The 21,753-nt window shown below is 43.7% G+C and overlaps 1 protein-coding gene across 9 annotated transcripts in view; it reads left to right on the plus strand.

Moving 5' to 3' along the window:
• LOC138975567 (nuclear receptor corepressor 1-like) overlaps positions 1-21,753 on the plus strand; it is an 84,731-nt gene that overhangs the window by 55,606 nt on the left and 7,372 nt on the right. For 8 of the 9 annotated variants that reach the window (XM_070348290.1, XM_070348282.1, XM_070348283.1 and 5 more), the window contains exons 33-36: positions 759-966; positions 1,924-2,457; positions 4,069-4,327; positions 5,842-6,257. In XM_070348290.1, the coding sequence (XP_070204391.1) occupies positions 759-966; positions 1,924-2,457; positions 4,069-4,327; positions 5,842-6,257 (1,417 nt within the window). The remainder of the gene's footprint in view (positions 1-758; positions 967-1,923; positions 2,458-4,068; positions 4,328-5,841; positions 6,258-21,753) is intronic. The other variant, XM_070348285.1, reaches the window with a different exon arrangement.

Here is a 21,753-nt window from a genome sequence, read left to right on the forward strand (position 1 = left end):
GGGGGTCATAAAGTGGGGGTCTTAAAGTGGGTAAGTCTTTAAGTTGGGGTCTTAAAGTGGGGGTCATAAAGTGGGGGTCATTAAGTGGGTAAGTCTTAAAGTGGGGGTCTTCAAGTGAGGGTCTTAAAGTGGGGGTCTTAAAGTGGGGGTCTTAAAGTGGGGGTTAAAGTGGGGGTCTTAAAGTGGGGGTCATAAAGTGGGGGTCTTAAAGTGGGGTCTTAAAGTGGGGGTCTTAAAGTGGGGGTCTTAAAAGGGGGGATCCACTGTATAGTATAAATATGTGAATGATCTTCTCTCTCCCTCTCTTAGTTTTTGTGTGTGAAAAATTTGCTATTGCGATTTAACGTGATTGCATGAAGATCAAATAACCAAAGGGAAGTAAGCGCTCTAAATGCATATGACATGTGTAATGGAGTAAGCGAGAGTTATACGGAACCAACCTCCTGGCACCTGAGAGAATAACAAGCATTGAAATGAACAAGCGACTTTTATCCTCGTCATGTCATATGCATTTAGAGCGCTTACATCCCTTTGGTTATTTGCCTCATTTGTTTAAAATCTAAACAATAAAATGACTGTGGTGAGATGAACAAAGTTAAAAACCAAAAGATATCTGTACTCACCAATACAAGAACAGCACATAAGCGAAAATTCGTACTGTCTTGTGCTGTTCTCGTATCGGTGAGTACAGATATCTTTTGGTTTTTAACTTCATTTGTTTAAGATTCTTTTGATTTTAAGGTGATTGTGTTTTTCAGCAGCACCATGATGTTGTGGACCTTCGTGAAGAGCCGGAGATCAGACGCCAACCCACATCGGAGCCAGGGGGGTACATGCCGGAGACCAGACGCCCACCCACATCGGAGCCAGTGGGGTTCATGTCGGGACGACCCGACAGCCGGGCGGAGCTTCGCCCGGGGTCAGCTGCCAGTACCTCGTCTTACGTGAGCGACACCAGAGAGTCAGGTCAGACATCATATGCATTAGACAGATCTAGATGTGGAACTTTTCAGCACTTGTACGGGAACGTGTACGGGTAACGTCATCAAATCTAGTTTTTACGTCACGCATTTGCCAAGATCTGCGGTCTTGGTTGGAGCAAAACAATGTATGGATATGAAACATTGGAGAAAAATGTGAGTCACGGGTGACGCAATATCTACACGTACAGGTCTTTGCTACACGTTCGACACTGTATTGTACAGTGGGACCCCCCTTTTAAGACCCCCCAATTTAAGACTTCCTCCATTTTAAGACCTTGCTTTTTTCAGATTTTCTGTTCAAAACCTCTGTAAATGTACCCCCATTTTAAGACTCCCTCCTTTTTAATTAAGACCGGCTTTTTCTCACATTTTTGGAGGTCTTAAAAGGGGTTTTTCATTGTACAGTACAAGGCATTTGTGATTCAGCGGTCTTTCTGTACTTCAACCCTTCAAAATGGGAAGAAAATAGGTCTTACACAAGAGGCTTATTTTTTCTTTTCTTTTTTACTAAAATATGATATTTGACACAACCAGCCATACAGAGAAAGTTCTTTTACTGTGCAGACATCTTTAAACATCTGCAATCTTGCTGTGTAGGTGTATAAACGTGTAGCAGATGAACAACAGCATCAATGTGCTGCAGCAGTAAACTATCACACCTCTCATCTTTCTGTCATGCATGAGTGTAATTCAATGAGCGCTTCTGGGGTGATAACGCGAGACAACTCCTGTGATCTTGCCGCGAGGTGGCGCCAGTTACCAGCCGAAAGAAAGAAGGGGCATAACCTCACCAGAACCGACCATTGTCCGTTTACCTTATAAAACTTTATTTTTTGAATGCTACAGACAGAATTCTTTTCTTTTGGCTCGTGTTTGAAATAACATCACATATCAGAACATATAGACACATAATGAGGACACTGAACTTTTCGTTCAACAGGACGTGGAGGAGAACAGCCTTCCTCCTCCGACAACCAACAACAGCAACAACCGCCGTCCCATCACCAACAACAACAGCAACAACAACAACAACAGCAACGGCAGATGATAGACAGGAACTACATGCGCAAACTGCCGGTCGAGGACCACGGGTCAGCGGTCATCCTCTCTGCGTTCCAGAAGGACAACGCCCCGCAGCCCACTATCCAGGTGTCCAGTACCCCCTCGCAGTCACCGTCGTCGGGCCGAGCCCTCACCGCCGCTTCCCTCATTGACGCTATCATCATTCACTCCATCAACAACACGCCGCCAGACAACGGCCCCGATGGGAATAACGCGTCTTCCACTTTGCCTGGAGCAGAGAGAGGTGGTGGTGGTCTTGGCGGTGGTGGTGGTGAAAGGGGAGGTCCAGGATCGGTGGGTGGGAGTGGAGGTAGTGGTGGTGGTGGCGGAGGAAAAGGCATGGGAAGCTCCTCCGCCTCCCCCTCCCCTCGCGGCGCTATGGATCCCAACAAGACGCCCACCCGACCCTCAGGTAAATAGAGCTTCTGTGTGCATCTTGTCCATGAATATTTTCCCCCCCCCCTCCCCCCCTCCCCCCTTCATTTAAGTTACTGTGGCTAATTAAAGAAGCTATGAGTGCACAGGGTATTTTTTTCCTTCTTTTTCTTTAGTTCCATAAAGTGCAGTCTGGTTGTACAAATAAAAGTGTCATCTTTTAAGGCTCTTACTTCAGGAAGATTTGTATTTGTAAAGGAGGTGGGGTCTTGGACAGAAGTTTATTTCACAGGCTTTATATTTAAAAAAAAATGAGAGTGAAGGTTTTTAATACCAGAGATGGAACTGTAGTACATCCATATTTCATCCTCGTTAAACAAAGGGAGTTTTAAAACAGAGGTTTCAGTGCATGGGCCTTTACATGCCTAGAAAGAAAGGTTCCAGCGTAAACAGTGCTTTAGTTACTGAGGCCAGAATCAGGAAAGATTCGCAACCAAACAATGAGTTTACAGAACATTTTGAATAAGGCAATACAATGGGACCCCCCCCCCCCCCCCCCCCTTCAAGACCCTCCCAGGGATGTTGCTACAAATTCATACCTATTGGACAAATGTCCTGAGTTCTTCAGCATCAATAGGACATTTGACCGCTTTCAGAAAGTGTAATGGGACATTATGAATTTGCGCCAAACAGCTTATAACACATTCCATGGAATTGTTCCAAAGTCATACACACACACACACACACACACACCCACGCGCGCGCTGTAGAACACACACATAATATAGTAAATACATCAACACAGTGTGCGTATAATGTTGTATTTGTTAAATTTCAAAGAAACCACAAAAAAGAAACCAACATCAACAACTTCAGAGCTCTTACTTTGATTACAAACTGCATGATTTGGATAAAAGTTGAAAAACAAAATGATCGGTTTGATCTAATGCTGATCTTTTGCAGGCTTTAGTTTTTTTTTCAGCGGCATAATTCAGTGCTTCGTCTCGTATCGAAAACAAAAGCAGATGACAAATTTAGTCAGTTGGAGTTGTCTCCCGTACTCCTGTAGCATGCACTGATCTAAAAATAATCCACTATTTTTAGATCAGTGCGCTGCACCGAGACGGTTATACCCAAACGGCGCATACCGCAAACGGTTCGGGAAAAGATCCGCACGCGGCACTGGCAACTTCAGTGTCAGCTGAACACAAGAGCGTTCGGTCTTTTAGAAGATTTGTAGGCCCCTATCTTGAAATGAAAATTAACGAATATCGCGCTGTCCGAAGGAATGGAGTACATATCGGACAATAACCAGGCTCAGGCTAAAACGATAGGACATCTGACCGACATGCGGCAATGTGAATCGGACATTTGGGGATTTTCATCGTTATATGTCCGATGTCCGACGCCTAACGACATCCCTGCCCTCCAATTTAAGACTTCTTCCCCTTTGAGACCTTGCTTTAGAAAAAAATGTAAGTTTTACGCCCTCATGGCAAAGCCAGATGTTCTGTTCATAACCTCTGTAAATTTACCCCCATTTTAAGACCCCCTATTTTCTAAGACCCGCTTTTCTGTTTGATGGTCTTAAAAGGGGGGTTCCACTGTACCTGACTCAACTCTCTCTGTTTCCTGTCCCACTCTACAGAGTCACCCTCGCCTTCACACTCCCTGGCCGACTCCCGCTCCAGTACTCCCAGCAAGTACAAGTACAGGGGGCACTACCAGAAGGAGTCCGACTCCCCCTCCTCCTCCATGCTCCCCACCCCAGGTGGAGGGGGAGGGGGAGGTGGGAGGCATCCTCCTCCTCCTGCTCAGGATGTTCCGCAATCTTCTTCGTCGCCGTCCTCTGCGGCAGCCTCCTCCCAGCCTCCTCCTGGTGGGAACGACAGTGGTAGCAATGACAGGTAATAGGGTGACAGGGTTGACAGGTGCAAGTTTGGGTCACCTGGGAATTGTGTGTGCAAAAGAAAGAGAGAAAGAGCATCTGTAAGAGAGAGAGAGAGAGAACAAGAACAAGAACAAGAACAATTCTTTATTTAACGAGGGTAATAGAGTAAGCAGTGATCTGCTTTTTTACATCTGGCCCTCGCTCTAAAGAGGGACTACCGTACTTTCCGGGTGACAAGGCGCTTCGTTATACAAGACGCACCCCCTTCTTTTTAACAAAAATTGTAATCCAGTCACCCATTGGACGCAGGGGGCCGATAGGGCGCACCAAAATGACCCAGTTTTTGCCATGAGAGGTGGTTCCCCTGTCATATCTGAGAGAGGAAACACTTCCTGCACCGGGGTCAGTGACCGGTCAGTGACCGACTTTAACTGAGTGAAAATATGTGTGCTCTGTGTGTGCGGCCAGATCAAAGGCATTGTGATAGCTGGGTGGCCTTGTTTATAGACACGACCTTCTTCCCAGGGGTCAATGACCCAATTTTTGCCATGAGAGGTGGTTCCCCTGTCAGATATATCTGAGAGAGGAAACACTTCCTGCACCGGGGTCAGTGACCGGTCATTGACCGAGTTTAACAGAGTGGAAATCTGTGTGTGCGGCCAGATCAAAGGCAGGGCAGTACCTAGTAGCTGAAACATGCATTATCACAAGTTGTTTGACTGGTACTCAAGCGGTCTCTTTGATTTTTTTCGTATTTCATACACGGATTAGGCGCTTCGTTATACAAGACGCAGGGGTCGAACTCGAGGAAAAAAGTCGCGCCTTATGACCCGGAAAGTACGGTAGTCTAAAATTGCTAAAGAATAAGCAAGTAAAGAAAACTACTGCTACATTATTATAATAAAATGAAAGTAAGAACATCAATTTACATACAATACATTGCTTAAATGAAAAATGTAAGTTCATTTGACATAAGTTAAGAATTAGAGAGAGAGAGAGAGAGTATGTGTGGATGCAAAAAAGAGAGAGAGTGTGTGTGTGTGTGTGTGTGTGTGTGTGTGTGTGTGTGTGTGTGTGTGTGTGTGTGTGTGTGTGTGCAAGGGGAAGTGTTTGTGTGAGTGAGCAACAGATAAGAGATTGTGTGTGTGAGAGAGAATGAGAGAGTGTGTGGGTGTGAGAGAGTGTGTGTGTGTGTGTGTGTGTGTGTGTGTGTGTGTGTGTGTGTGTGTGTGTGCAAGAGGAAGTGTTTGTGTGAGTGAGCAACAGATAAGAGATTGTGTGAGAGAGAGAGAGAGAGAGGGTGTGAGAGTGTGTGTGTGTGTGTGTGTGTGTGTGTGTGTGTGTGTGTGTGTGTGTGTGTGTATTTGTGTGTGTGTGCAAGAGGAAGTGTTTGTGTGAGTGAGCAACAGATAAGAGATTGTGTGTGTGTCTGCGAGAGAGAGAAATCGTGTGTGTTAATGTGCGTGCATGTGTAACTCAGTTACTGAGTTGTTCTTTTCAATGTTTTTTTTCTGCATCTGTATATTTTAGCAGCGGAGAGAAGTCGACACGGGTCATCACCCTAGGCGACCACATCGACGCCATCATCATCAACGACTACAACACCCGCCCCGGACATCCGGGGGGTCCACCGGGACCTCCCCATCCTAACAGCGCATCCTCTGCCCAACCCCCACCCCAAGCCAAAGAAGCGGAAGCTACACCCACTCTCCCACCCCAACCCAAAATACCCAGTAGCGGCAGCCTTGGAAGTGGTGGCAGTGGCAGCGGTAGTGATCGTAGTGGAGGTGGTGATCGTGATCGTGGCGGTAACAGCAGCAGTGGAAGCAACAACAACAACAGCGGCAGTGGCGATCGTGGAGGAGGAGGAGGGAGGCTAAACAGTGGCGGTGGCAGCAACAGCAGTCTCCTCAGCCAAATCAACAGCACCAGTACACCTGCGCCAGGTGAGGCCCACACAAAATTTACTTTTTTTCGGGTGACAAGGCCGAATAAATTAGGGTTAGGAAGGTCAGTAATTTTTTGTGTGTGGTGATAATTGTTTGTGTTTGTAAAGTGCTTTTTCTTTTGCAATGGTTTTTCCATTGGCCGTAACTTGTGCCAGTTGTGTCCCCTAGATGAAAATGAAGGGTAGCTTTCCTTCTCTAGTTTTTGAAATCAAGGTGGTAAATTTTTTTGGTGTGTGTGTTTTGTTGATGTGTTTTTTTTTCTCTAGTTTTTGAGTCACTTGAGAAAAAGTGACTCTATGTAATCGGTCAGTGTTAGTCTGTCCGGCCGGCCGGCCGGCCGGCCGGCCGGCCGTCCGTAGACACCACCTTAACGTTGGACTTTTCTCGGAAACTATCAAAGCGATCGGGCTCATATTTTGTTTAGTCGTGACCTCCAATGACCTCTACACTTTAACGATGGTTTCGTTGACCTTTGACCTTTTTCAAGGTCACAGGTCAGCGTCAAAGGAAAAATTAGACATTTTATATCTTTTCTCGGAAACTATCAAAGCGATCGGGCTCATATTTTGTTTAGTCGTGACCTCCAATGACCTCTACACTTTAACGATGGTTTCGTTGACCTTTGACCTTTTTCAAGGTCACAGGTCAGCGTCAAAGGAAAAATTAGACATTTTATATCTTTGACAAAGTTCATCGGATGTGATTGAAACTTTGTAGGATTATTCTTTACATCAAAGTATTTACATCTGTAGCCTTTTACGAACGTTATCAGAAAAACAAGGGAGATAACTAGCCTTTTCTGTTCGGCAACACACAACTTAACGTTGGGCTTTTCTCGGAAACTATAAAAGTGACCGGGCTCAAATTTTATGTGAACGTGACTCATTGTGTTGTGAATAGCAATTTCTTCCTGTCCATCTGATGCCTCATATAATATTCAGAACTGCGAAAGTGACTCGATCGAGCGTTTGCTCTTCTTGTTATTTTTTAATTAAGGATATAAAATTCTAGGGTCGGGAGGAAAAAAGGTTTATTTGGGGAACCAGAAACTTTCTTTGATTTGTTTTGTTTTGTTTTGTTTACGTCCAAGGGAGATGTAATTTAAAAGACATTAATTACTGCAAGAGAAGAGAGAAGTGGAGATGGAAATTGAAAAGAGAGCTAGAGATGTTTTAAAACAGTGTTTGGTGGGAAGGGGGGGAGGGGGGGGGGAGCAATGCGTTGTACCTCAGTTTATATATGAATAATCATGTGAATGGTGCTAAGGCGGTTGAGGGCTAGTGAATGGTTTGGCTTACAGCTATTGCACATACATTGCACGCAGAAACCATATATGGTCTGCAAGAGAAGTATGACTACAAGCAACGTTCACTCACTGGGCCATGTGAATGCATGTTTGTTTGTGCTACAATAAAACTATGATCACAGGAGAAAGCTATATATGCTTGAGAAAATAAATGAGGAAAAAACAGATGTTCTCCCCAACACTGACAACCAAGCTTCACAGTAGCAATTTAATTACCCATTATGGGCATAACAAACGTTGCATCCTATTCAGTGTCTTTGCATCAGGATGTTGTTACTTTGATTCTGTACTTCAGCATAACAATCACACACACAAAAACAGAGCCAGAGCCGCACACATGACACATTTTTTTTATAAACTTGTACATTTTTTTTTTAAAGAAGAAAAAATACATACATACATAAAGCTCATAAGCTGCTTGGAGTCTTCCCTGCTGTGCTTAGGCTAGCATTCACCTGCACCAGACTTCCCGGGATATGCTTGGTGCAGCACCATGGCTGAACAAAGTCATTTTCGTACTGGTTGTTCTTTTTTACATTTAGTCAAGTTTTGACTAAATGTTTTAACGTAGAGGGGGAATCGAGACGAGGGTCGTGGTGTATGTGTGTGTGTCTGGACCGATCTTTATGAAATTTGACACGAGAGTTCCTGGGAATGATATCCCCGGACGTTTTTTTCTTTTTTTCGATAAATACCTTTGATGACGTCATATCTGGCTTTTTGTAAAAGTTGAGGCAGCACTGTCACACCCTCATTTTTTAATCAAATTGATTGAAATTTTGGCCAAGCAATCTTCGACGAAGGCCGGACTTCGGTATTGCATTTCAGCTTGGTGGCTTAAAAATTAATTAATGACTTTGGTAATTAAAAATCTGAAAATTGTAAAAAAAAAAAAAATTTTTTTAAACTATGCAAATTTACGTTCGTCTTATTCTTCATCATTTTCTGATTCCAAAAACATATAAGTATGTTATAATCGTATTAAAAACAAGCTCTGAAAATTAAAAATATTAAAATTATTATTAAAATAAAATTTCCGAAATCGATTTAAAAACAATTTCATCTTATTCCTTGTGGGTTCCTGATTCAAAAAAACATATAGATGTGATATGGTTGGATTAAAAACACGCTCAGAAAGTTAAAAAGAATAGAGATAAAGAAAAGCGTGCTATCCTTCTCAGCGCAACTACTACCTCGCTCTTCTTGTCAATTTCACTGCCTTTGCATCGAGCGGTGGACTGACGATGAATGCTACGAGTATACGCTCTTGCTGTAAAAATGCAGTGAGTTCAGTTTCATTCTGTTAGTTCGACAGCTTGACTAAATGTTGTAATTTCGCCTTGCGCGACTTGTTTAAGGAGTTCATTTGTTTCATGTTTTCCCGGAGAAAAAATATAGGGCCTGCCTTCTTGTTGCCATAGATAGCGAAATCCGTGTTGTCCGTATTGCCGTACGCATTCCGCACCGCAACTCTAAAATAAGTCCTGGTTCAAAACACTCATGGTAGGGAGGCCCACCGCTGCGAGCTCAAAGCGACTGTAGCCGCATCATATTTTTGCTACTTTTGTTCGCCTCTTACTCTGTTGTTATTTGTAATAAAACAACCAAATTACAAGATTTTCTTCAATGGTGTTGTTTCTTACTGTGTGTGGATTTTGTGGTATGTACATCATTCCAAAGCGGAGATATTTGTGCTTGAAAACGGCTCATCGCACAGCGACAGCGGTAGCGGCGCGCGCTGTGCAGGAAAATTGTCAGCTCGCGCCGCGGGGTGTTGGAACGGTCTACAAACTGTGTATAATTTGCCTATTTTTAGATGGGTCGCCCAACAAGACTATTCAAATACATCCAATGAAATTTGGTGTACCTTAAGTTCATAGGTCAAGGCTGCTTTTGGCAACCGGTAGGCCAATGAAAAGATCGTTTACGTACACAACAGCGACGTCACAGCTTTGGAAAATCGCAAACACGTGTCTTGCCTCAGTCAGTTCTTTGTCTGTTCTCACCGGTTTACACGTCGAAGAAAGTATCATCATCAGTCCTTGTGCCAAGTTTTGAAAGTTTTCGTCAGTTATTTAACCAAGGCGAGCGATTCGAAGTGAGGATAATGTGAATCGTGTGACTGAAAACAACGAAGCTCCACGCTAGCTGCATCGTCGCCAGCAGGCGGAAATTTTCTCAATGGACGGTCGAGTCTATTTTCCGTGGGGGGACACAGACTGGGTAAGTCCTTTTGTAGTTTTTGTTTACGTGTTATTCGCATTCGGATAAAGACCTAGATGTGTTGCGTTATTTTACTTACATGTTGTTTTGAGGAAATTCATTGAAACATTCGTAAAAGAAAGTCTAAAGCATCCTAAGTTGACCGGTTGCTCGGACCTGACTCCCCCCTTTTTCGGGTCAGTCAAGTGTCGGAACAAGTCAACAACGGCCGCTTTCTTTCCCATCGATTTGCTTGCCCATCTTCTTTGTCTTGAAATGTTCCTCCACGTCGTCTTAATACTTTGTTGCGATCAAACTAAAGTAACTTTCTGTCCCCTCTCTTGATTTAATCATCCTTAACTTTCGTCAAGACTTGACGGTTTGAGGTTGAACAGCTCCGTCAGTCCGTGACTGTCCCTCGCTCGCGACTCCAAATGACATGACACATATGACTTTTTGAAGCGACATTTAACTTGTTTTCAAACAGCATAGAAACGTAATATCCTTTATCGATTCTCTTCACGGTATTTTAATTTCCATGTGAGTTCGAAATGGATTTGATGATGAAATAAATTCAAAAACAAAGCAACCTTCCAATTTTTTTTTTCAGTTTGAAGGTTTTTTTCTTCTTATTTTTCTTTTTTTCTCTGTGTTCTGCCCAGCACGCAGGTTTCTTGATGTGAGTTTTTTTTTAATTTGCCAAGCACATCATCTGTTGGGCTTTTAATAAAAAAAATTCAAGCATCCGTCTACAACATATCATCATTCATCCTTCAACATTTACACAATACTGAAATATCTCAACGCTAATTCATATATCCTAACATCACATTTATATCAATAGGCCTTCCATATCTATACTTACTGATACACATGTTTGAAATGAGCAAAATATGATTAATAATTTTGTTTATGGGGGTTTGCACTTCTGGAGAATAACCAAACAATACATCTTTTTCTGTTAATATAATATTTTCTCCCGTATTAACAAATATACATCTAACATTTTCCCAAAACAATTTCATTTTGCTACAAATGTTATATTTGTGGGACCAAAATTTTACAGAGCAGGGTTCACTGGCTTTGGATTGTGTTAATATCGCACAAAATTTCTTCGGGGAAGGGTTATTTAGCATGACCTGAAAACAGGTCGCAGGAGGCTCGTCATCCGCGTCTTCTTTAACTGTGTTGTCTCGTAGTGCTCGCGTGCAGAGGACCATGTGCAAAGTGTTGTACTCAAACAGCCTTGTGGCACTATATTTTGAGGTTGATTCATTTGTTTTAGAACATTTTGTAAGTGATATTTTTTTTGTTTTTACTGTAGGTGTTCATCGTCCCAGAGATTCCGGTAGGACAACCGTTTGCTCCTGCTTCAGGAGGCAGTCTACTGCAGGGAAAGCTACGCAAGGAGAGTGGACCACATCAACGTTCACCATCATCTACATCCGGATCCTTGTCACTGACTAATGGAGACTTCATGAGTTTGCTGTGGTCTTCTCGGAAACTGGAGGAGATTGGTGGCGTGCAGTTTGGTGAGGAGCTGTCTCGCAAACATTATGAAATTATGTGTCGGTGGATTTTGGAATACACAGATGTGGGAACACGCACACCTAGTGCAGTTCTTGCAAAAAGTCAAAGACTTGAGTGTAAATTCAAAGCTGCACTGAAGCAGTACAACAGACGCCCAACCACATCCAACCATGAGCGCCTTTATGCTTTTTTTTCTTCGCCTCTTCAGTGGCAACAGGAATCCGCATCCTATGCCGATCAAGACGTCAACCAAACTACTGTTCCTTGTCAGCGTCCTGATGCCCCTCCCTCCTTCCCTCCCCCTACTACCACATCTCTCCCAGCAACACTTCCTTCATCCCTTCCTTCCACTCAGCTGCTATCTTCAGTTGAGACCAGCAAGCTAGCATCTCCTGTAAAATTACGACAAGGTAAAACGCTCTTTTCCCCTGATCTGGTCCACTGCAATGCAGAAAAAGAGAAACTGGCAAAAGAACTGCATCTGGTTTCTACTCAGGCTGCGAAATTGAGGGAGCGATCCACAAAACTAGCCACGGTTGTAACAGCAGGGATGAAAGGCCTGATAAAGGAAAATGCATCGTTACGACGAAACAACGCACAGGTTCGAGATAGCAAAGAAGCCTTGCAGCTGCGCTACAAGGAATTGAGAAAATCTTCAATACCGAGAGCTCTCCATGACAAAGTTTTGAAGGAGATCTCTACATCAAACCAAGAGCTCAAGCAGAATGTTAACTCCTTGACTCTGCAACTGGAGTCGAAAGATGCTGACCTGGAGAATTCTGAGGCCAGAAAATCAACACTGCAGAAGAAGGTCAACCGTCTGCGGATGCATTCAGCTAGGAAGGACGTCACACTGGAAAACCATAGAGTGGCAGCTGCTGTTGCATTGAACGAGCTTCGCCTAGACAAGGATGCAAGTGACTCATATCACAGCGAGGTGAAACAGCTCCTTCAACAAGAAGTGGAAAGTGGGAAGAAGACAGCAGTGGAGCTTCAGCAAGAACTTGAGGAGATGAACACATTAGAAACAAAGAGCAGTGGCATGTACAGCACAAGAGTGCGTCTCATGTATTATGACCTCCTAGCCAAGGGGGTGTCCTGCAACACAGTGCACAGTGTCGTCAAGAGCGTTCTCACTCACGCCACCTCCCTTGACACCGACGCCCTCGCCTTGCCTTCTCGTTCCACTGCCCAGCGGATGGTGCTTGAGGCAGGGGAGCTGGTAAAAGTGAGGACCAGCTATGAACTTTTGAGCAACAAGGGGCATCTTGGACACCACTCAGACGGAACAACGAAATCTCTCATACACTCACACCGGTGACACTGTGACGGTTCCCCTACGCTTTGTGTCCGGTGCCCTGACCCTTTGTGTTCGGTTCCCACTCGGTTCCCACACGCCAAAATTCGCGGACAAAACATCCATTTATGGTAGTATTACGCAATGTTGCTCTCTGAGAATGGTCTTGTTAGATCTGTGAGTGTTTACACTACATGCCTAGGTGCTGTTGGATTGAAGGTTTTTGATATTTTAGCCGTTATTAGGTAGAATGCCTTCCACTTTACTGCAAAACTGCATAATTCGTAGCATCGGCAAGAAATATCCTACCAAAAAATGCCTGCTTGGAACTGTCGTTGGTCCAGCAAAAAGTTCAACATGTCTGTAGCAGACAGCCCAAGTTTCAAGATTGTAGGGCCATCCAAACAGCCGTAATAATAAAAACAACAAAAGTAGTCAGTGAAATTGGCTGTGTTCGGTCCCCACACACTTTTGTGACGTAGGCGTGACGGTTCCCATAATTCATTGTGTCGGTCCCCACTTTCTGTGTCGGACCCCACTTTCGACCTAATTTCTCTGTGACGGACCCCACAACCAGCCTATTTTGTGTCGGTCCCCACACCTTCTTGGATTTATGACTTGCCGGTTACTTGTATCATTGTATTCATTGAATCTAATTGTCTCGGAGTTATTTTTCAGCAAAAACCGGCAAGGCAGCACCTTTTGTGATACCAAGTAAGTCAGATGACATCAGTATGTGTGTGTATGTGTGTGTGAGAGAGAGAGAGAGAGAGAGAGAGAGAGAGAGAGAGAGAGAGAGAGAGAGAGAGAGAGAGAGAGAGAGAGAGAGAGAGAGAGAGAGAGAGAGAGAGAGAGAGAGAGAGAGAGAGAGAGAGAGATTGACACCTTTCCAGATCACTCCGGTTATGCGACACTACCGCGAGCGTCACTACCGCGTGTCACACTACGGCGAGTACGACACTACCGCGTGTAACACTACCGCGTGTCACACTACCGCGAGTACGACACTACCGCGAGTATAACACTGCCGCGTGTCACACTACCGCGCGTACCACAACCGCGAGTACCATAACCGTAGAGAGAACGCATGCAAACTTACTTCTTGTGAGTTTGTGTTCTAACGGCTTTGATTGGAAGCAACCCATTCTATATGTATTCTGATAGTGTGTTCTGATCGTTTTGAGTTCTTGGTTAGCATGACAAACATTGAATTAGTGTTCAGAGAACAGACCAGGCCTTTTTGTTATATTTAGTCAAGTTTTGACTAAATATTTTAACATCGAGGGGGAATCGAAACGAGGGTCGTGGTGTATGTGCGTATGTGTGTGTGTGCGTGCGTGTGTGTGTGTGTGTGTGTGTGTAGAGCGATTCAGACTAAACTACTGGACCGATCTTTATGAAATTTGACATGAGAGTTCCTGGGTATGAAATCCCCGAACGTTTTTTTCATTTTTTTGATAAATGTCTTTGATGACGTCATATCCGGCTTTTCGTGAAAGTTGAGGCGGCACTGTCACGCCCTCATTTTTCAACCAAATTGGTTGAAATTTTGGTCAAGTACTCTTCAACGAAGCCCGGGGTTCGGTATTGCATTTCAGCTTGGTGGCTTAAAAATTAATTAATGACTTTGGTCATTAAAAATCTGAAAATTGTAAAAAAAAATAAAAATTTATAAAACGATCCAAATTTACGTTCATCTTATTCTCCATCATTTGCTGATTCCAAAAACATATAAATATGTTATATTCGGATTAAAAACAAGCTCTGAAAATTAAATATATAAAAATTATTATCAATTTTTTTTTTCGAAATCAATTTAAAAACACTTTCATCTTATTCCTTGTCGGTTCCTGATTCCAAAAATATATAGATATGATATGTTTGGATTAAAAACACGCTCAGAAAGTTCAAACAAAGAGAGGTACAGAAAAGCGTGCTATCCTTCTCAGCGCAACGAATACCCCGCTCTTCTTGTCAATTTCACTGGCACTGCCTTTGCCACGGGCGGTGGAGTGACGATGCTACGAGTATACGGTCTTGCTGCGTTGCGTTGCGTTCAGTTTCATTCTGTGAGTTCGACAGCTACTTGACTAAATATTGTATTTTCGCCTTACGCGACTTGTTTTATATTTCAAGGAAACATTTCAACCTTTGCCTTCAGCCATGGAAGTCATAAAATGACACGCGGTAATGTTATACTCGCGGTAGTGTGACACGCGGTAGTGTTATACTCGCGGTAGTGTCGTACTCCCGGTAGTGTCGTACTCGCGGTAAGTTCTGTTTCCGTACCCGCGACAGCGGCACCGACAAAAGAAAACGCGCGCAAACGCGTGACGTGTTTCCGTACTTGCGTTTTAAACATGCGGTAAAATCTGTAAACTCCCGCGTTGCCGCGCGACAACGCGAAAAAATCGCTCCAGGACCCTTTCAAAAAAATCGCGTCGCTTGCCGCTTGTCGCGCCGCTAACGCGTCGCGCGTGTGGAAACACTCCTGGTCATTTTCTATGTGCTTGATTTTCGTCGCACCGCTGGAAAAACGCTATCGCGGGTACGGAAACACAACTTTAGTGTGAGACGCGGTAGTGGTACTCGCGGTAGTGACGCTCGCGGTAGTGACCAGCACCCGATCACTCCACATAAACGCTGGTTCTGGTTGCATTGTGCCGCTGACATACAGCTAATAGGATTTTTACACCCCCGGTATAGGGGTGTGTATAGGTTTCACTCGATGTGTTTGTGTTCGCAAGTAGATCTCAAGAATGAACGGACCGATCGTCACCAAACTTGGTGAACAGGTTCTATACATTCCTGAGACGGTCCTTACAAAAATTGGGACCAGTCAAACACACGGTTAGGGAGTTATTGGTGGATTAAAATTATACAAGGTCTGGTATAGACGGACACCCCCGTTGGTCAAAGGGAAATAACCATTCTCACTGCCACCAACTGAGAAGGTTATTTCCCTTTGACGGGGGTGTAGTTCCTATCGGAGGAATTTCTTGTTTTAATCCTTTTGTGGTATTGCTGATGATGCTGAACATGTATTTTACTAGTTTACCAATATGTATCTTTGACCCTGATAGCCTACGAAAACGGAGCAATCATGGCCCAACATTGGCCCAATGCTGAATTTATTGGCGCGGTGTTGAGCCTTAGTCGGGCCGTTGTCGTAGGCTGTCAGGGTTTATGTAGCCTTGTTCCATTGTATTCTGACTGTCATAAAGTAATTAATTTTAAGAGAAAGCAGTCATGAACACAAGGAGCTGGGAAAAGTTGCCTCTTACAACAAGCGTGAATAAAGACACATACTTGACACAGGCAAGTACTCTTTTTTTTTTCAATCACCACTAGAAGTCCCTGGGCAGCATTTTGCTCTGAAAACTGAATCTCACATACGACAGGTGGATCTTTTATTTTAAAAATGTGCCAAATTGCATATCTCCAAGGCCTTAAGACTAAGAGTAGATATTGGGAAGGCCAGTTCAAGAAGGTGTGGGTGGATCAACACATAATTTGCTGGTATACTGGGAACCGTCCCAGAGATAAATAATGTTATATATTATTTGTGGCATAAACTAATAAAGTTAGTCTCTCTCTCTCTCTCTCTCTCTCTCTCTCTCTCTCTCTCTCTCTCTCTCTCTCTCTCTCTCTCACACACACATACACACACATACTGATGTCATCTGACTTACTTGGTATCACAAAAGGTGCTGCCTTGCCGGTTTTTGCTGAAAAATAACTCCGAGACAATTAGATTCAATGAATACAATGATACAAGTAACCGGCAAGTCATAAATCCAAGAAGGTGTGGGGACCGACACAAAATAGGCTGGTTGTGGGGTCCGTCACAGAGAAATTAGGTCGAAAGTGGGGTCCGACACAGAAAGTGGGGACCGACACAATGAATTATGGGAACCGTCACGCCTACGTCACAAAAGTGTGTGGGGACCGAACACAGCCAATTTCACTGACTACTTTTGTTGTTTTTATTATTACGGCTGTTTGGATGGCCCTACAATCTTGAAACTTGGGCTGTCTGCTACAGACATGTTGAACTTTTTGCTGGACCAACGACAGTTCCAAGCAGGCATTTTTTGGTAGGATATTTCTTGCCGATGCTACGAATTATGCAGTTTTGCAGTAAAGTGGAAGGCATTCTACCTAATAACGGCTAAAATATCAAAAACCTTCAATCCAACAGCACCTAGGCATGTAGTGTAAACACTCACAGATCTAACAAGACCATTCTCAGAGAGCAACATTGCGTAATACTACCATAAATGGATGTTTTGTCCGCGAATTTTGGCGTGTGGGAACCGAGTGGGAACCGAACACAAAGGGTCAGGGCACCGGACACAAAGCGTAGGGGAACCGTCACAGTGTCACCGGTGTGACACTGGGGAATGCATGTGCTAAAGCTTGACTGCGAAGACAGTACAAAGACGTTCAATTTAACAGTGTCTCCGGTGCCGTCTGGTAAGGCTGCAGATACTGTGCACCAACTCAAGGACCAGATGAAGGAGCTGGAGCAGATTGCACGAGACATGGGCCTTGACCCTGGCAATTCCTTTCATCTCGACAGGATTGTCACCCGCATGTCTGACCGCGCGAACAACGAACGCGCTGTCACCAGGCTTTTGCGGGAGGAGAAGGATGCTCTGATGCGACAAGATCCCGTCTGGGAAAACATGTCCGAAGAGGAAAAGGCTGAGAAACTTAGGATCTATGATTTTACATGTGCGTCACACAAAATCGACAACATGTCAAATGCAATGACCACAGCAGCAGCTGATTTTCTTTTGCCTCAGACGAACGGAGGTGATCAGCGCAAAGCACTGCAAGGCGCAAAAAAACAGATCTATGAACTTAACAAACTGATCTGCCAGCAGTCCAGAAAGGAGTACGGCAAAGGAAGAGAGTTCAAAATGTTTTGCTTGGACAGAGATCCTACAACATATAAGGCAACAGCTGCGCATCTCCTCCAGCCAGTGGTGGGGAACCGCTATATTGTTTTCTTGCTGAACGCCATTCCGACCTTGATGTCCAAAGAGATCGTGATGATCTACCTGGAGGCGCTCAAGGACAGCAAAGAAAGTGTGGCAACGCTGAACCGCCTGGAACTCTCAGTCTGGCAGGGATTTTTGAGCTCAGACACTGAAGCAGAACTCTGTGCTTTTTCCCTCATGTTTTTTTTTGTTTGCCAGCCACTGTTGTCAAGGGGGAAAACAGCAAAGAGTCCCCTCGACATGAACTTTTTCTACCTGACAGCAGTGCGCCGCCTAGCTGCCTTTGAGGAAGACAGCAGTCCACTTCTAGTGGAAGATCCGGAAATCTGGGGGGGTGCAGTTCAAGAAACCGAGCCATTCCGACCCTACATCCCACAGATTCAGCTGCTGGCTTCACGTGATGGCTTCAAGGAAAAGGTAATCCTCCATTTCATTTTACAAGTGCATGACCAGTGCACGCCATGTGAACTGTAGTGTAATATAAATAGTTACTTAGTAAGTTAGTAAGCATAAGCACGTAAATATTAACATTCAGTCATTCTTTTAATGATTATTACTAACTTAGCTGTGCATTGCTGTCAGGAGTTATTGCTGTCAGGAAGTAGGTCAGTTATAACTTATAATTTTAACTTAAATAGATTTTCAGTTTGCTTGCTTTTTTTTTACTCTGCTGTCCTGTGTTTGTTTCAGGTGTGCACAATCCTGAGCAAAATGGCTGCAGCTGGAAAGGTCAAATTGATGTCTCACGCCACGGAACATCTTCCAGGAGGGATATACCATCAGCCATCACCTGGCGCTGTTGCTGCTGGCTACCTCCTGGGTTCTGCTACGAACGTCATAGTTGAGAGTGGGTTTGGCCTCCTGGACCGTCAACAGGCGATGTGCCCAACAAGGAACCCAGTCCACACATCAGCAATTGTAACAGCGAAACGTGACAAGCCAGTGGAATTTGTCAAGCAGCAGGATGCGGAGACCCGTGAGCTCATGGTCACCACAGCGCGGAAGTCAGCTCACCGCAAGCGACGAGAAGCAGGGACAACAGACCAGCAGCTTCTCAAACTGTGGCAAGCAGGGTCAGAGGAGAGAGACAGGCTCATCAGGCGTCGGACAGAGGGTCGCCAAAAGAAGCAGGCAAAAATGACAGCCCTGGGGGAGCAGATCCAGTCAGGCCAGCTGGTTCAGAACACTGCTACTGTCTGCACCTTGAAGACGAAGGACTTGCTCCTGCAACTGCAGATGTGGGGGCATATGAAAACTCTTGGTCTGCAAATTAACGGGAAGGAGCATCTGAAAGGTGCAACAGCCTTAAAAGTTGCAGAGAAGAGAGAGCGACTGAGATCCCTGATCGAAGGTAACCCAGGCATTTTGGCTGGACCCCTTCCCCTGGCCCTGGCCCAGTGTGATGATGCTCCTCCTTCCCCAACCAACAGTGTGCCCACTCCTGAAGATGATGCCCGGTCAAGCAGTGATGAGGATGTTCAGGACACAGAGACTTTTGCCAATGTACAAGAGGCTGGGCTAGCTAGCTTCAAGTTCGACAAGACCGGTGAAGTAGTTGTTGTTGCATTTGCAGGAGGAGTCTGGTACCCTGGAGTAGTTGATGCTGTTGTGTCGGCAGAATCAGCTGTCATTAACTATATGCACCCTTCTGCCCTCACTAGGGTCACTGTCCCCTTGCCCGACTCTGCTGAGTTTAGGTTCCCTGCCAAAAAGGACAGCATGGAAACGGACTCGGCTAGTGTTTTTTTGCATGGGTTGACATTTGAACCAACATCTACAAGCTGCAGAACTTTCACCCTCTCCCACCCCATTTCCCTCATCAACACTCAGTACAAACAATTTGCAGCCTTGTACAACATTCCCCAGTACTAGTAGTTTTTGCTGTTGTTTTTCTTTCATGCGATTTTAGTCAAGTTATTTTGATGTCCAATATGGCAATAACCTGCTTGTTTGCCTTTAGTTTAGCTGTACATTTTGAGTATTTTTGATTTGACTTCAAGAAGGAAAGCAGTTAAGTGTGTATAGATGGAGTGACTCGCTTGTTTCCCCTTCTAATCCGGTAAACATAACTAGGCTTCATGACACCAAAAAAAAAAAAAAAAAAAAAAAAAAAAAATTTAAATTTGTTAACAAGTTTTAACTCTTTTTTTGGGGGTACACATCTTAATTTTGGTTACAAATATGTTTTATTGGCAAGTTCCCTTTTAGTTAAATTAAGATTTGTGGAAAATTGTTTTGTTTGAGTGACACGTACCCTCTCTGACTCTGCCTTTCGTCATGGTTGTCTGTGATGCAATCCGTTAACTGCTGTGTTTTTGTATTGTCTCACATACTGCTTAAAGGATGAATGAAATATGCCAGATACATTTTTATAATGATTGTTTTAGCAAAGAATCATCTCTTAAAGGAATTTAATTGATTTTTGCAATTTTTGCTCGTTTGTCGCATGTTGACGTGAAATGACATTTTGCGATGTTAAAAATCTTAATATTATGTAACACTTTTTCAGAATCATGTTATCAATTTCAAAACATACGTCATTGCATAGCTTAGGTGATGACCTTTAATTTGATATATCATATGTACATAATCATTGGATTGGTTTAGCTTCAAGCTCAAAGTTCAGTTTTCATTTCTCATGTCATTTTAGTGTTACAGCCTCAAAAACAAAATCATCTATAAAGTATTCAAAACAAGTTTTTTTTTTTTATTTCTCATATTTTGTTGGTTACATGTCCTAAACATAAAAAAAAAACAATAATATCATTTCTATGTTGGATTCTTAAAAAACACCCTTTGCACACTATTTTTTTGCCTAAGTCCAAAGTTGGTCATTTTGCCCGATATGCAGTATTTTGCTAGCCTGTAACTTTTTTTTCTGAAATCATAGAGCTTTGAAATTTGTTGTGCTTGTTTAAAGTATATACATTATTCGGATAAACATTGCTTGACTGTCATAACCTAATCTGTTTGTGTTTTATGAGTGTGTCAAAAATGGCTGATTGGGCTATGTGCGATGGGCCTCCCTACTCATGGCAACGTGCTTCACACGGACACCACCGATGGTTATTTCTTGCTCCATTCCATCTGTTGCAAGGGAAGCGGCATAATTTTCTGCCAGTTTTCATTTTGGAAGAAGAAGAATGCACAAACTTGATCTTCAGTCTCAGATTCGTTCGTAGCAATAGCAGACGACACTATCGACTCTCACTTTCGTTTTATTCTTCTGTCACGCAAGCCTCTGCAACTGGTCGAGTTAATTTTACCCGATAATCTTCTTCTTTGAAACCGGGGCAAAACTTGTGACAAACTGAAGTTTTCAGAAAGATATCCAAGGAAAATCGCAGTCGTAGGTATTTCACATTGCCTTTGTCAACTTCTGGCGGAAATCAAAAATACTGCATTATGGGAAGGCCGAATTTAACCGAACAAGACCGAGCATAAACAAAGTTTAATATCCGTGATTCGATTGGTCAGTAGCGAAAACTGTTCATACGGAATCTTCCGGAATCTTCCTCAGTTCTCTTCGGCTCAATGGAATGTCTTCTAGTTGCTGTTACTAACGGCGGGAAATCCGTAAACTGGAATTCCCGTTGTGCGCGTCATGAACTGATCTTTGCAAAGAAAAGACAACTCATTCCAGTCATGCAAACGTGACCACGGTTGACGATGTGTTTAACTCGCACGTCAACTCCCAAATATACGCATTTTTGTGCCGTTTTGTGTTTTTTTAATACAAAATTGCATACACATGCATTTTTCATTTAGCCGTTTTGACCGTTTATGATTAATTCTGATCCAAAATAAATTCATCAGAGTAACCAGAAGAGGTTTAAAATCCAGAATCAGAAAGAAAACGGGAATGACCAGGGAACAAAAAAATCACTTTTTTCACTGTGGTGTCTGCCCTTAAGCGCGCCATTTCAGCACTCCAACGGTTAGATGTCAGGGTTTTTCACCCTTTACTGGAGTCTGGTGATGGACCCCTCCTATCCAGCTATTTAATCCATATCTGGGGGAAAAGGCAAAATGAGAGCATAGAGGGGGGTGCGCAAGAGAGAAAGGTAAGACAGTTCTGAGGTAAAATTCAGAGAAGGAAAGAGATTTTGTTGTTGAAATTTTGTTTTACCTAGTATTGTACATGGGTGGGAT

Source organism: Littorina saxatilis, linkage group LG9, assembly GCF_037325665.1.
Source record: "Littorina saxatilis isolate snail1 linkage group LG9, US_GU_Lsax_2.0, whole genome shotgun sequence".
Taxonomy (NCBI): domain Eukaryota; kingdom Metazoa; phylum Mollusca; class Gastropoda; order Littorinimorpha; family Littorinidae; genus Littorina; species Littorina saxatilis.